This window comes from Felis catus, chromosome C1, assembly GCF_018350175.1.
Source record: "Felis catus isolate Fca126 chromosome C1, F.catus_Fca126_mat1.0, whole genome shotgun sequence".
Taxonomy (NCBI): Eukaryota; Metazoa; Chordata; class Mammalia; order Carnivora; family Felidae; genus Felis; species Felis catus.
In genome coordinates, this window is record NC_058375.1 from 80,220,580 (window position 1) to 80,236,369 (window position 15,790).

The following is a 15,790-nucleotide window of genomic DNA, read 5'->3' on the forward strand; positions in this document are numbered from 1 at the left end:
GCCTTCCTAAAAATTTCCTCAAAGGTGCCCCTGAAAATCTCCTCAAGAAGCCTTTTTGAATTGATAGAATCATTTACTCTCAGAGTTTGGAAGGTATTTAAGTTACTAGGCCTCTGTATTTTTTCCGTTGCTGCTTTCTGAATATGATACTCATTTCTCCACCTCTTAAAGAAGAAGTCTAAAACTCAGTTTATTATTTTAAGTGTGGTCTGACTGACACAGAGTGGAATGGCTTGTTATCTCCTTAGTGATCCTAAGCTTTGTTAAAATCAAGGGAATTACATTTATTTTTGTGACAGTCGTCAATACTCTTCACTCATATTTAGCTTTACACAGTTGTTTTCCCTCCATTTGCCTTCCTTAACCTGTTGTTGTATTTGATTTTTTTTTTTTTAATTAAAACTGGGTGCAGGTATTTATGCTTATCTTTGGACATACCACTTACTCTAAATTTTTTCTTTTTGATTCTGCTCATTTAATTAATATTCCTTCTGTATATTTTCTCAATAAATTTAAGTTATTGGATAGGACCAAATATAGAACAGTGGATTTATACCTCTGTAACCTTTCTTTAATTGATACTCTTTGGGTGTTGGATTGGTTCTCATCTTCAACTTACCGAGCACTTTTCACACCTTTCCTTCCAGTAATGACCTGGCACTCTGACAGTAGGGCAAGGAATCTAATCCATACTGGGCCAGTTAAAGTCCTTTAAGTTGTTACTGCTGGAGGGTCTTTCTTTTCTGGTCATGGAGCTGTGAAAATGAGACCTTAGAGCTGTATGTGGCATTGGTTTCTTTTGCGTGGAAAAGGTGGAGAACTCCTGATTTGGGCCATCGTCAAATGCTTTGTAGCATAGTAAACAAAGGTTACAGAATTTTCATGATCCCTTCAGAGAAGGGAATGAATTTGGTTCCATATGACTTTTTGGTGAACTTGTGCTTGTTCTTAGAATTTACCATTTCTGGGGCGCCTGGGTGGCGCAGTCGGTTAAGCGTCCGACTTCAGCCAGGTCACGATCTCGCGGTCCGTGAGTTCGAGCCCCGCGTCAGGCTCTGGGCTGATGGCTCAGAGCCTGGAGCCTGTTTCCGATTCTGTGTCTCCCTCTCTCTCTGCCCCTCCCCCGTCCATGCTCTGTCTCTCTCTGTCCCAAAAATAAATAAACGTTGAAAAAAAAATTAAAAAAAAAAAAAAGAATTTACCATTTCTGATAACTGATACCATGTTGTCCATTTGGATAAATTGTAATTCCACCCTCCCCCCCATCATTGTCACTCTCATCCATGACCTGAAGAATATCATTACCTTCTAATCTATTACAATAAAATACAAGCTGGAATTATGAAGAAGAAGGATAGGCTCTTTACAGTTTTCTTTGCAATTATATATGCCAAATTGAATTTTATAAAAATGGGTACTGTATTTCTCTATTGTTATTTCTTTTGCAATGATTTGCATAGAATGTTAGAGTTGTTTAAAAATGGCATTTCTAGTCATTTCTACAAAAAATTTCACATCAGGCCCTTGCTTAAGAACATTGCTCTCATTATGACAGTCTTTTTATGAAGAAATCACTTTTGTTTTAGGCATTTCTGTCAATGATCCAGCCTTGCATAAATGCAAGGATAAAATTCTTTTACTAAGTGATGGTTGTGCTCTTCAGTGGGAACTAATGTACATAGTAAGAGCATTTGAAGTCTTCTTAAGTACAACCATAGTGAGTGTGTTTAAAAATGGTTTATTTTTATTTATTATATAAAATGTTTATTTTTGAGAGAGAGAGAGAGCATGCAAGTGGGGTATAGGCAGAGAGAGGGAGACACGGAATCTGAAGCAGGCTCTAGGCTCTGTCTGAGCTGTCAGGACAGAGCCCGACATGGGGCTTGAACTCATGAATTATGAGATCATGACCTGAGCCAAAAGTCTGAGGCTTAACCGACTGAGCCACCCAGGGGCCCTTAAGTGGTTTTTTTTGTTTGTTTAGAAACATGCATTAGTAATCCTTTTGCTAGATTAACAGCTTTGAATGAATGCAATTAAATTAGTATAAAATTGAAAATAAAGCTCATCAAAGCATATTCAGCTAATTTGGTATCTGTTGTTACCCTGGGAGACTTCACATTTGAGTTTGACTTTAAGAGATTTTAGTGTTTTGCTAATGGGCGGGGGGTGGGGGGTGGGTAGGGGTAGAATGTCTTCTGTGTGGGGAAAACAGCATGAGCAAGGGCATGGAGTTAATGGAGTTATGATTTGAGAACAGACTGTGAAGACATGAAGCTGGAGGTATGACTATTAACTATTTATTGAGCACTTACCATATTTTCAGCATTGTTCTAAGTATTTTACATTTATTCCTTACAAATGGTCTTTTGGGATAGTTGTTTTACTATCTTCGTTTTACCAGTGATGAGTCAGGTAAAAATGGTACCTGATTATGAGAGTGTTTCAGTTTGAATTAGCCATGTGGAAGGTAAAAGACAGAATAAAGCATTTTTATCAAATCCTTCAGGTGGGCTTAGATTCAAAAGAATAGTCAGTCAGTAGTCACTCAGGAGTTAAAAAAAAAAGTCTGAGGTTCAATGCAAAATTAATTGTTAAAATTTTATGACAAATGTTGCTACTAAAATACTGGAATCATCACGAAATAGTCTAAGATTTCTAATGTCTTTTTATTGTATATTACCCTACAGATAAAGAAAACTGCATAAAAACACGTACATAACTTAATGACTTTTTGCTTTTAAGATAAACACCCTTGTAACTACACACAGGTCTAGAAATAAATCTTTGCCAGCCACTCCAGGAGGCTTCCATGTGCCCCTTCCAATCACAGCCCATTCCTCTCCCTTGCTATATAATTGCTATCCTGACTTCTATAGTAATTGCATCTGTACATCTCTTTTTTAATTTTATTGTCCAAAGGTGCATTCCCAAGCATTGTTGTGTGTTTTCTTGTCTCTCTTAATCTACATGTCCTGCTTGCTTTTTGTCTTGCCCCTTTCTTACAGTTTGTAGATTGCACTGATTGCATACATTTTTCTTCATTCTCTGTATTTCCTGTAAATTAGTAATTGGATCTAAAAGCTTCATCAAAGTTTAGATTTTGTTTATTTTTTATTTTTTTGGACAAGAATACTTCTAGGTGTTGAGAGATACTCTCCATCAAGATGTATGTAGTGTCTGGTTGTTTCTTTTTGTGATTTTTAGCAGCCATCGTTGCCTGATGCCTTGATCAGTGCATTTATTATGGCTTGTAATATGGTGATATTTGAATTGTCATTCTTTATTTGTAAGGTGGAATGCTTCCATAATAAGAAACTTTTCTTTACTATTTGGTTACCCAGTGGTACAATTCAATTAGGAAAGGTAGGATAGATACATGCTTCTTAATTTACCAGTTTTCAAAATAATCCGTCAGTTCCCTTGTTCTCTGAAGGTGACCAGTGAGTTGTTCTTAAGTGTCATTATGAACCTATTGATTTACCACAAGTAAATATTTAATGCTATTTTATAGATGCTTTGGTAGAACTCTATTTTATGAATGTAGTGGATCTTATAAATGAAATATAAAATGTGCCTCAGTTATCAACTCTTTCCACTATGTATTACTTCTATATAAATTTTAAGAGCAGCATGTTGGGATTTTGATGAAGATTGCTTCTAATCTGGATCAGTGTATGATTGCCTTTTTTTTTTTTTTGATTAGTCTTGCCATAAGTTTGTAAAATGTGTGAAGTTTAAAAAAAAAATCCAGCTTCCAGTTTTGCTTTACCTCTATTTAGTGTCTGTTTCTTACTTCATTATTGTTTTCCTTTCTGTATTCTTTTGTTCTTTACACTTTCTTCAGTTAATTTTATTTTTCTAATGTTCTGAGAGATACGAATTTCCAGACTTTGTTTTCCCTAGAGTGTGCAGTTAAGGTTATAAAGTCTTCTCTAAGCACTGCTTTCGTTGCAGCACACAGGTTTTTTGATGTATAAACTTTACCATTTTGTAAACGTATTTGATATGTCTATTATACATTTCAAAAATATTTTTATTTTGTTGACCCATGACTTTTCCCAAGTGTATGTCTTTATTTATGTCAGTTATCTATTGTTGCATAAAAAACCACCCCACAACTTAATGGCTTTTTGCCACAATTCTGTGGGTGGCTCGTTTTGTCTGGGTTTGCTTGTGAGGCTGCATTCAACTAGAGGATTGGCTGCACAGGAAGATTCAAGATGGCTTTACTTCTTTCTGGCTGATGGTGCTGGCTGGTGGCTTGGGTAGTAGGTGCCTTGGTTCTCATCTAAGTAACTTTTTATTATCCAGTAGGCTTGACCAGTTTCCTCATGTGGTAGTCTCAGGTCAATATTCCAAGAGGCAAAAGTAAAAGAAAGGGTTTTGCCACATTCTTTTGGTTAGAGCAAGTCATAAGCTCGGCCCAGATTCAAGGATGAGAAAACAGATTCCTCCTTTTTAGGAGGAACACAAAGAATATGTCTCATATTTAATTTACCAGAATTTCAGGACATTTGGAAATTTTTCTTCAATTTTTTCTTTGTGTTATTGATTAACAGCACAATTGCTTTGTAGTTAGTATTTCTTTTTTCATTATTTTTATTCCTTCTAGTAGTTTGGAAATTATTCTTTATTTTAATTTTTTCTTTTACTGGTGACCCTAGAAATTTTAACATATATTAAAATTTTCAAGGTTAAACATTAATAATCCTTTATCATCCTTGTAAGCAGTAAAATGACTTTAGAGCAGTGGCTCCTCTTAGTTTCCTCCTGATTTATATGCGTTTGGTGTGGTGTTGTTTTTCTTTTTTTTAAAGTACTAAAAGACATTATTATTGTTTTATGTAATTTTCATTTAGAGTTATATTTACTACTCTTTAGTCTTCATTCATTTTTGCAATCTGCACCTTCCAACTAGAATCATTCTCCCCACCACCAGCAATATGATCTTTAGTACAAATCTACTGATAATGAACTTTATGCATTTTGTCAGATAATATCTTTATTTGCTTTCATTCGTGGAAGTGTTTTTCCCCTGAATATTTAATTCTTTATTTATTTTGGGAGAGAGAAAGACAGCACAAGTAGGGGAGGGGCAGAGAGGGAGAATCCCAAGCAGGCTCTGCATTGTCAGCGAAGAGCCTGATGTAGGGCTTGATCCCACAAACTGTGAGATCATGACCTGAGCCTACACCAAGAGTCAAATGCTTAACCAACTGAGCCACCCAGGTGCCCCTAGAATATTTAATTCTTGATTGTCAGTGACTGTCTTTCCACTGAAGATTTGATTCCACCATCTTCTGATTTCCATTATTAATATTGAGAAGTCAGCTATCAGTTTATAACTGTTGCCCCTTTGATGGTAATGGGTCTTTTTCTCCTCTAGCTCTAACTTTTAGGGATTTATCTTTATCTTTGACTTTTCCGGAGCTCAATATGATTTGGTTAGGTGTGGATGTTTTTATCTACCCTGCTTAGGATTCCCAGGGCCTTTTTGACTTTGTGGATTGGTTCTTCTTCCATTTTGGAATATTCTCAGCCATATACCTTGTTCTCTTTCTTTATTCTTCCCGGACACCAACTAAGATAGTCTTGTTATAACCACAGTCTCTTACTTTTTTTTTTTTCTTTTAAAACACTTCATAAATTTGTGTTTCATCCTAGTGTGGGGACCATGCTGATCTTCCTTCTCAGTATTATTCCAATTTTAGTACATGTTTTGCTCACGTGAGCACTCTCTTGTTTTCCATTTTTTTTTTTTTGTTTACTTTTTATTACACTCTGGATAGTAAATTCTGATTTAGCCTCGAGATTATTAACTAGTCTCTTCAGCTGTGTGAAATCTGCTAAAACTATTAAATATTTAATTTCATTTGTTTCTGTGTTATTTTTTTAAATGTCATTTGGTTCTCTTAGGTTTGTGTTGCTTTTTATAATTTACTTGGTTTGGTAGATATCTTTGTTTTATTTTGTGTATTTCTTTTTTTTTTTTTTAATGTTTTTATTGATTTTTGAGACAGAGAGACAGAGCATGAGCAGGGGAGGGGCAGAGAGAGAGGGAGACACAGAACCTGAAGTAGGCTCCAGGCTCTGAGCTGTCAGCACAGAGCCCAACGCGGGGCTTGAACTGCAAACTGTGAGATCATGACCTGAGCCGAAGTTGGACACTTAACCAACTGAGCCACCCAGGCGCCCCTTTGTGTATTTCTTTATATACAGTCTGGGGGAGGCTGGGTGGCTCAGTCGGTTAAGCAGCCAACTTCAGCTCAGGTCATGATCTCACAGTTCGTGGAGTTGAGCCCCATGTCAGGCTCTGTGCTGACAGCTCAGAGTCTGGAGCCTGTTTCAGATTCTCTGTCTCCCTCTCTCTTTGCCCCTCTCCAGCTCTCACTCTGTCTCTGTCTCTCTCAAAAATAAAATAAAAAACGTTAAAAAAATTTTTTTAAGACAGTCTGCATTGTCTTTTAGGATGTGTTTGGCAGTTCCAACGTCGGAAATCTTTTTGGGTCTCCTGTTTTCTTTAATTTCTTCTGGCTCCTGTTTATGGAGTCCGTTTGCTGTGTTCTTGGTTACTTTGATTATGGTCTGGACATTTTATTTCAAATTACTTACAGGGTTGTGCCTAGGTGGCTCAGTTGGTTAAACAATCCAGCTCTTGACTTTGGCTTAGGTCATGATCTCACAGTTTGTGGGTTCAAGCCCTGTGTTGGGCTCTGTGCTGGCAGTTTGGAACCTGCTTGGGATTCTCTCTCTCTGCCTCTCCCCCTACTCATGTGCTCTGTCTCTCTCACTCTCTCAAAATAAATAAATAAATAAACTTAAAAAAAAAACTAAAATTACTTGTAGGAATAGTTTTGAGGCTTATAGTAAACATACTTTTCTTTTAAGAGGAAAGTTTGCTTTTTACAGTACCTGGAGGCATTATCATTCAGGTATCATTCAGGTTCAACTTAAACCAAATTCCTTAAGAGCACAGTCTAAAATTTTTTTTTTTTAATGTTTATTTATTATTGAGACACAGGGAGAGACAGAGCATGAGCAGGGGAGGGGCTGAGAGAGAGGGAGGCACAGAATCTGAAGCAGGTTCCAGGCTCTGAGCTGTCAGCACAAAGCCCCATGCGGGGCCTGAACTCAAACCGTGAGATCATGACCTGAGCCGAAGTCAGATGCTCAACCAACTGAGCCACCCAGGCGCCCCCAGTCTAAAATTTTTAGTACAGCATTTTAATAAACGCAAAACTGACATTTCAGAGTCCATATTTTTGTTTCCCAGAGGAGTCATATCATTATGTGTCCACATTATTGTCATGTTAACAACGCCTTTCAAATCAATAACTCTACTCTTGAACTTCAAATGTAAAATTTTTAAAAATTGTCTTCTGGACAATTCCATATAGTTATCTTACGGGGACTTGAAATCGAACATGTTTACAGTGAGTCCACTTACTTCCCTAACTGCTTTGTCTTTTTTTTTTTTTTTTTAATTTTTTTTTTTCAACGTTTATTTATTTTTGGGACAGAGAGAGACAGAGCATGAACGGGGGAGGGGCAGAGAGAGAGGGAGACACAGAATCGGAAACAGGCTCCAGGCTCTGAGCCATCAGCCCAGAGCCTGACGCGGGGCTCGAACTCACGGACCGCGAGATCGTGACCTGGCTGAAGTCGGACGCTTAACCGACTGCGCCACCCAGGCGCCCCCCCCCCTTTTTTTTTTTTTTTTTAGTGTTTATTTATTTTTGACAGAGAGAGAAGGGGGGGTGGAGACAGACTCTGGGGCATGAGCGTAGGAGGAGCAGAGAGAGAGAGGGAGATACAGAATCCGAAGCAGGTTCCAGGCTCTAAGCTGTCAACACACAGCCTGACGCAAGGCATGAACTCAGGAACTGAGAGATCATGACCTCAGCTGAAGTTGGATGCTTGACCGACTGAGCCACCCAGGCGCCCCTCTGAATGCTTTTTCTACCGTTATTTTTTTTTATGGCTAACAGAATCACTGTCCTCCAGTCACTCACGGTGTAATTGTTTGTGAAACCTGAGGAAAATGATCTTTGCCTTTCATGGCATCAGTTTGGAACTGATGGTTTCTACTATCTCCTCTATCTTTACACAGTTTTTAAAGTCTATGTTCTTCTCCACTTTTTTCCATATTCATTCGAACCTTGAACAATGTAGGGATTAGGAGTACTGAACTCCCACGCATTTGACAATCTGTGTATAATTTTGGACTTCCCCCAAATTTAACTACTAATAGCCTATTATTAACTGACCAGAAGAAGCCTTACTGATAACATAAATATTGATGAACACATATTTAGTATATTATATGCATTATGTACTGTATTCTTATAGTGAAGTAAGCTAGAGAAAAGAAACTATTACTCAGAAAATCATAAGAGAAAAATGCATTTACAGTCTCATACTGTAAAAAATCTGTGTGTAAGTGGTCCCGCACAGTTCAAACCTGTATTGTTAAGGGTTGGCTGTAGTCCCAGCTCTGATCTATTCCCTCACTCTGTCATTTCTAGCAGTTTCCCTATCTTTCTTTCCACTCTGATAGCCACCGCCTATGTTCAGGTCTTCACCTTCGGGCCCTAATTAACCTCATTTGGGTGTATGCCATGTATGCGCACGCACACACACACACACACACGCGCGCGCGCGCACACACACACACACACACACACGCACAATTTGATGTGGCTATGGAAATGAATTGAAAGAGCTTAGAGATGATAAGGAAACATTTAGAAAGTAGGTAGGAAGAGTATAGTACTTCATGTGAGAAATTTTGATGGCCTGAATTGAAGTCCTGGAAGCACAGATGAAATGAAGAGCATAAGAGAGCGATTGGATATGAAGAGTATGAGAAAGGGAGAATACTTAAGAATAATTCCCAAGTTTGTGGTTTGGGTGGTAGCTTAGATGAAGGTACATTCACTGAGTTAGGGCCCAGGTTCAGTATGAGAAGATGAAAGACTAGATTTGGGGTAGAAAAGTAAGTTTAGAAGTATTCATTAAATATTATTTAATTTTTAGAATTTTATTTTGGAATATACTAATAAATTGATTATTCCATCAACACTAATGAAGCAGTGATTTAAAACCAATGCATTGTTTACAAAAGAAAAATAATATAAAATAATCTTGGACATTAACTGGAATAAATAATTCTTTATACTCTTTTACCCCCAGCACTGGTAATGAATTGTAGCAATATTATTTCACCTATCACTTTAAATGAATGTTGGTTCCATTTTTATTGACCTTAAAATTTTTGCCTGTATTTAAATGGTAAATTTGTAGAAGAACTGTAAGAAAAAAAGTAGTATATGCTTAATTTCATGCTTATACATATTTAAGGAAGAACCAGTTTCATTTAAGGCCAATGGTGGGATCTGTAAGAATTTGTTTTTTTTCCTTCAAAAGAGGTTCATACATTATCCCAAGTCTGAGAAATACTGGCCTGGAAGAATGAACTAGGTGAGAAAAGCTTTAGGGACAAAATTACTGTTCTGGTTAAATAAATTCTGATTAAGGTTTTCAGAATTGTTTGCTTCCTTTTTTAGTTTGAAAGCTCTTATCTAAAAACTTCTTTGTTTTAATTCTTGACAATTTCTTTTTCCTAGTCTTTAGTTGTCTCTTCCCATCTTTAGGGAACTTCCTGCCTGTTAATTTTATATGTTTTGCCAGCAGTATTAATGAACAGTTAACTCCATCTCCCCCTCCCTCACCTCTCCAAAAATAAAGAACAAACAAAATGCACTATTCTCTTATGTTCTTAGGAAAGAATCTTTCCTAGGTATCTGTTAGTATTTTTTTTTATGGCTTTATTGAAACATTATTGATAGTAAACTGCTGATATTTAAAGTATACAACTTGATGAGTTTTGGCATGTAACACCTCTGAAATAATTATTGTAATCAAGGTAACGAACATTTCCATCATCCCAAAGTTCCTTGTGACCCTTTGTAGTCAGTCTCCTCCTTGCCCTTAGCTTGAAGCAACCACTAATCTGCCTTCTGTAACTACAGATTGGTTTTAGTTGCTCTAGAATTTCCTAAGTGGAATCATACGTTATATACTTTTTTGTCTAACTACTTTCTGTCAGCATATTGCTGTTGAGATTCATCCATGTTGTGTGTATCAGTAGTTTGTTTTTTAAATTGTTGAGTACATTTTATGGATATACCACTTGCTTGTTGATGGACATTTGGATTGTTTCCAGTTTTTGACCATTAAAAATAAAGCTGCTGTGAACATTTATGTAGAGTATATGTATGGATGTATGCTTTCATTTCTCTTGAGCAAACAGGAATGGCTAGGTTGTATGGTAGGTGTATGTTTAACATTTTTTTTTGAGACAGAGCATGAGCGGGGTGGGGGGGAGGGTGGGGGGGGGGCAGAGAGAGAGGGAGACATAGAATCTGAAGCAGGCTCCAGGCTCTGAGCTGTCAGCACAGAGCCCAACGCGGGCCTCAAACTCACAGAATGTGAGATCATGACCTGAGCCAAAGTCGGACCCTCAACCGGCTGAGCCACCCAGGCGCCCCTGTTTAACTTTTTAAGAAACTGTTTTCCAAAGTGATTGTATCATTTTATATTCCCATCAACAGTATATAGGAAGATTCCAGTTATTCCACATCCTTGATAATTCTTGGTATGATCAGTCTTTTTAATCTGAGCCATTCTAGTGGATGAGTGTAGTGGTGTCTCACTGTGATTTAATTTGCATTTCTCTAAGAACTAAGGGAACGTTTGAGCATTATTCATGTGTTTATTTTCCATCCATACATTTTCCTTGGCACAGTGTCTGTTTAAATCTTTAAAGGAATTGTCTTCTTATTTGACTTAAGATTATTATGTATTCTGAATATGCCTTTTTCTGGGATATATGTTTTGTTTTGTTTTGTTTTTAACGTTTATTTATTTTTGGGACAGAGAGAGACAGAGCATGAACGGGGGAGGGGCAGAGAGAGAGGGAGACACAGAATCGGAAACAGGCTCCAGGCTCTGAGCCATCAGCCCAGAGCCCAATGCGGGGCTCGAACTCCCGGACCGCGAGATTGTGACCTGGCTGAAGTCGGACGCTTAACCGACTGCGCCACCCAGGCGCCCCTTGTTTTGTTTTTAAGTTTATTTATTCTGAGAGAAAGCACATGAGGTGGGGAGGAGCAGAGAGAGAATCCCAAGCAGGCTCTGCACTAGTAGCCTGAGACCACCACATGAGCCGAGATCAAGAGTTGCATGGTTAACTGAGCCATCCAGGTGCTTCTGGAAATATGCTTTATAAATATTTTCTTTATCTTTTGAAGAACAAACATTTAAAATTTTGATGAAATCCAAGTTATTGATTTTTTTTTTTTTTTTCTGGTACAGCTTGTATTTTGTGTGTCCTATTTAAGAAGTCTTTGTTTTAACTCAGGGTTACTAAGGTTTTTTTCCTGTTTTCTTCTAGAAGTTTCATAGTTTTAGCTCTTACATTTAGGTCTGTGTTCCACTTCCAATTCTTTTTTGTATATGGTGTGCAATAAGTGGTAGGATTAATTTATTTTACATATGGCTGTCCAGTTGATCTGGTACATTTGTTAAAAAGATTGTTCTTGGGGCACCTGGGTGGCTCAGTTGGTTAAGTGTCTGACTTTGGCTCAGGTCATGATCTGGTGGTTTGTGAGTTTGAGTCCTGTGTTGGGCTCTGTGCTGACAGTTCAGAACCTGGAGCCTTTGTCTCCCTCTTTGTCCCTCCCCTACTTGTGTTCTATCTCTCTTTCTTTTTCTCTCAAAAATAAATAAACATTAAAAAATTTACATAAAAAAAGATTATTCTTTCCCCATTCAATTATCTTAGCACCTTTGTCTTAAATCAATTGGCCATAGGTGGAGCTGGATGCTGCACTTGATCCCGCAACCCTGGGATCATGACCTGAGCCAAAATGAAGAGTCGGATGCCAAGGGTGCCTGGGTGGCTCAGTCATTTGAGCATCTGACTCTTGATTTTGGCTTAGGTTATGATCCCAGGGTCAAGGGATTGAGCCCCTGTGTCTGGTTCCACACTGAGCATGGAGCCTGGTTAAGATTCTCTCTCTCTCTCTCTCTCTCTCTCTCTCTCTCTCTCTCTCTCTCTCTCTGCCTCTGCCCCTCTGCCACTTGCACTTACCCTCTGTCTCTAAAATTAAAAAAAAAAAAAAAAACTTTTCTGATGAGATTGGTGGCAGTATTAACAAATATAATTTTTAAAATATTGCATAATAAAATATATTACATTTGGAAGGTCTGCTACACAACTCAGTGAATCAGTATTTTCCAAAACTCAAATGCATATTACAAAATTTTGCATGGATAAAATATCCACTAAAAGTAATGTACCATAGACCAATGGATTTTATTGTATAGGGTACAAAGAGGTTCATTGATTTCATACTGCACTGTAACATTATAGTTATGAAAATTATGAAGTACTCCCATTTGACAACTATCTGTATCACAATAGAAAGAATGACTCTGATATGAGAACCCAGTTTTCTTCTATTAAGTCAGACATGAATAAGATTTTCCGAAATATAAGACAGTGCCACTTTGCTAACTAACTTTTTTGTTCGGGAAAATATAGCTATTTTTATAAAAAATTTATGTAACATTATCTTTAAATGAATTTTGTTGTACTCTGAGATGTAACAAGACAACTATTGACTAATGACTGTTGTAGTTATTACAGATACCTTGCCATTAGTGTAAAAATCAGCAATATATTTTGAACACGTTGACCTTTATTTTAATGCATTTAGCTGGTTAGTTGATCTTTTTGGTAGCCAAAGAATACACAAGAGTAGAAGACATGACTGTCGTAGAGCCTTTTTTAGTTTCATAAGATAAAAATCAAGAAAAGGTAAATATTGAATATTTGTTAGAATTGAATCTGCCTACTGGTAAGTAGATCATGTTTTGGAAGTAAATTAACTTCTCTCCAGGCTGTAGCATGACATTTCAAGTGAAAACATGTAACTCAATAATTAGGATTCTGGCATACTAATTCTAATAAATTCTAATTTATCATAAAATTTATCATAAAATTCTAATTTATCCAAAATGATCTACATATATTTATGTAGCTAGTGTCTTCAATATTGAGAACTTTCATGGAAAACATTAAATAATTCTTTTTTTAAAAGTTTATTTATTTATTTGGAGACAGAGAGTGCGAGTGGGGGAGGGGCAGAGAAAGGGGGAGAATCTCAAGCAGGCTCCATGCTGTCAGTGCCTGACGCCAGGCTAGAACTCACAAAACTGAGATCGTGACCTGAGTCAAAATCAAGAGTGGGATGCTCAACTGACTGAGCCACCCAGACACCCCTTAAAGAATTGTTTTAAAAAGTGGAATTTAGAAAGCCTGCATAAGAGAGCTCATAATTAATTGCGCCCGCCTGAACATACATATAAAGGCATTTTCTAAAACAGTTTTACAATCTCATAAAAAATTTAAAACAGAAAAGCAATCCTGTAATACAATTGAAAATAGAAAAAATAATAAACCCAAGCACTCTTAGAATAAGAGCATTTACTAAACTGTAGTTAAGTTTGGCTTGCTAGCCTTGTTCAGTGATCTGGTATCTTATAACTGAAAGTGTTCATTTTAGATTGTTGGAGCCCCACTAAGTGTTGAACATAGAGGATTGAACAATATATGCCCCCTGTAGACACGGAGGTATGCTACCCACATTCCCCTCAAATAAGGGCTTACTGTCCAGCTATAAGGAGTTGGATAACCAAGTGACCCCTTCTACCTGCATCTTAGAGTCTGCCTTTGTTACAGAGTCACCTTCCCCAAGTGATTGACCTTTCTGGACCAGCATGCATTTGTAGACTGAACAAGGAAAAGGTAAAAAGACCTGGTCTTTTCAACCTTTCACAGAGCACTCTTATGGACAGTACTTGCTACAGGGTTTCCTGCCTGGTTGGTTGAAATTTTATTGGGCCTGCATCACAGTTTGAGTTTTGTCCAGACTTGCTTTCCTTGCTTTCCTTTCATAGGTATTGATCCCCAGTAAACATTTTGTACCCCAAACAGCACCTCATGTCTACTTTGGAGCGACCAACCTGCAGTAGTTCCTGATCTCATGGAACTGATTTATAGGGAGGAATTATCCATCAAATGAGATTTAAAATGTGATCAGTGTTGTACAGAATTATAGGGTTCTATGATAGTGTGTTACAAAAAGAACCTAAGCCTGATTATTATGTTGTTTAGGGAGGTAACCTAAATTAGTGGTCAGACCTAGATGTAATTACCAGATTAATTGCTTTTGAGTAGCATGAACCATGCCACTTAGGTACCAAGTCAGTTTTCTATTTGTAATATGGAATGGCACATGGTCCTTCCTCCTTTAGGGGATTGCTGACCTGGGATTGCTCACATGGCTGGGAGAAGATTCCTAGCAGCAAGAGAGCCCAGTGCACAAATAGTTTGCAAGCCCTCGCTTGTGTTAATTTGCTAATATCCCATTGGTGGAAGCAGTTTGCATGGCCAAACCTTGATTCAAAGATGGAGAAATAGACTCTGCCTCTCCATGGGAAAATGAGTGTGTGTGTATTAAAAATTAATAATCCAATGCTTGATATAGTAGTAGTTAACATATTGAGCATTTTCTCTAAATAATACTTAGTAAGGGGCAGCTGGAGTATTATATTTAATATATTCTATCTTTGTGTGATATGAAAGAGAAGGAACTCACTTGGAGAATTTGGTATATTCTTCTGATGTCTTAAAATAATTTTTATGATGGGAACAGTTTGCAAATAAAGCTCTTTCTCTTTTCTTTTTTCCTCTGCAGTAAGAAAAATGGAAAACCACCATTACAGAACAATGAGGTAAAATTTTAAATAACCTACTCTTTGGGATTTCATGTATTTCATTTATTTTGTTACATAAATTTGAATTAGGATAAAATAATACGATATTAGAATTAGAAGGGAACTTATTATTCAATCCACTGTTTATTATAGGAATTCTTTTTGAAATAGGATTCCTTGATAGGTGACTTCCAGTATTTACTTGAATCTGTTCATATGATGAGGAGTAGTAACACCTGGGAGGCAGCCATTACTGTATTAGTTCCAGCCCATAATGAGATTAATCTTCCCCTCTACCCTCTTAGTGATTGATTCTATTTTGTCTTCTGTAGCCATACAGGACAAGCCTGCTCTGTTTTCTCTAATAGACTTTCATATTGTTTGAAGATAGTATATCTATCTTCTATCTATCTGTCATGGTTTCCAATCTTTTTCAATTCCATATACATTCTTCTGGACCTACACTGATTAGTTTCTCTAGACATTATTCTTAGTCTAGAACACTTGACTAGCATGGAATATATCAGCACTATTACCTCTCTTAATATGAAAGCCATATTGCCGAAATTCAGCCTAGAATTACATTTATGTCTTTGCTCCTAACTGCTGTTTACATTGAATTGAGTTTTTGGTAGATTGTAACCTTCATTTATCCTTTAAAAAAATTATTTTAATGTTTGTTTATTTTTGAGAGAGAGACAGAGTGCGAGCGGGGGAGGAGCAGAGAGAGAGAAGGAAACACAGTCTGAAACAGGTTTCAGGCTTTGAGCTGTCAGCACAGAGCCCAATGCAGGGCTCAAACTCATGAACTGCAAGATCATGACCTGAGCCCAAGTTGGACACTTAATTGATTGAGCCACCCAGGCGTCCTTCCTTCAGTTACTTTCTGTTGAACAACTCTGTTGGCAGATTCCCTACATCTGTATTCATCAGTTGAATTTCT

The 15,790-nt window shown here is 37.3% G+C and overlaps 1 protein-coding gene and 1 non-coding gene across 7 annotated transcripts in view; one reads left to right on the plus strand and one right to left on the minus strand.

Moving 5' to 3' along the window:
• The window catches only part of ABCD3 (ATP binding cassette subfamily D member 3), a 167,289-nt gene that overhangs the window by 101,808 nt on the left and 49,691 nt on the right, over nt 1–15,790 (plus strand). For 5 of the 6 annotated variants that reach the window (XM_045036227.1, XM_045036226.1, XM_045036230.1 and 2 more), the window contains 2 exons: nt 13,811–13,876; nt 14,829–14,865. Coding sequence is in view for 1 of the 6 variants with exons in the window: in XM_003990341.6 (XP_003990390.1) it covers nt 14,829–14,865 (37 nt within the window). In the remaining 5 variants the exon portion in view is untranslated. The remainder of the gene's footprint in view (nt 1–13,810; nt 13,877–14,828; nt 14,866–15,790) is intronic. The other variant, XM_003990341.6, reaches the window with a different exon arrangement.
• On the minus strand, nt 5,628–5,738 carry LOC111562116. The gene has a single exon (XR_002745163.1). It is a non-coding gene; the product is annotated as a U6 spliceosomal RNA (small nuclear RNA).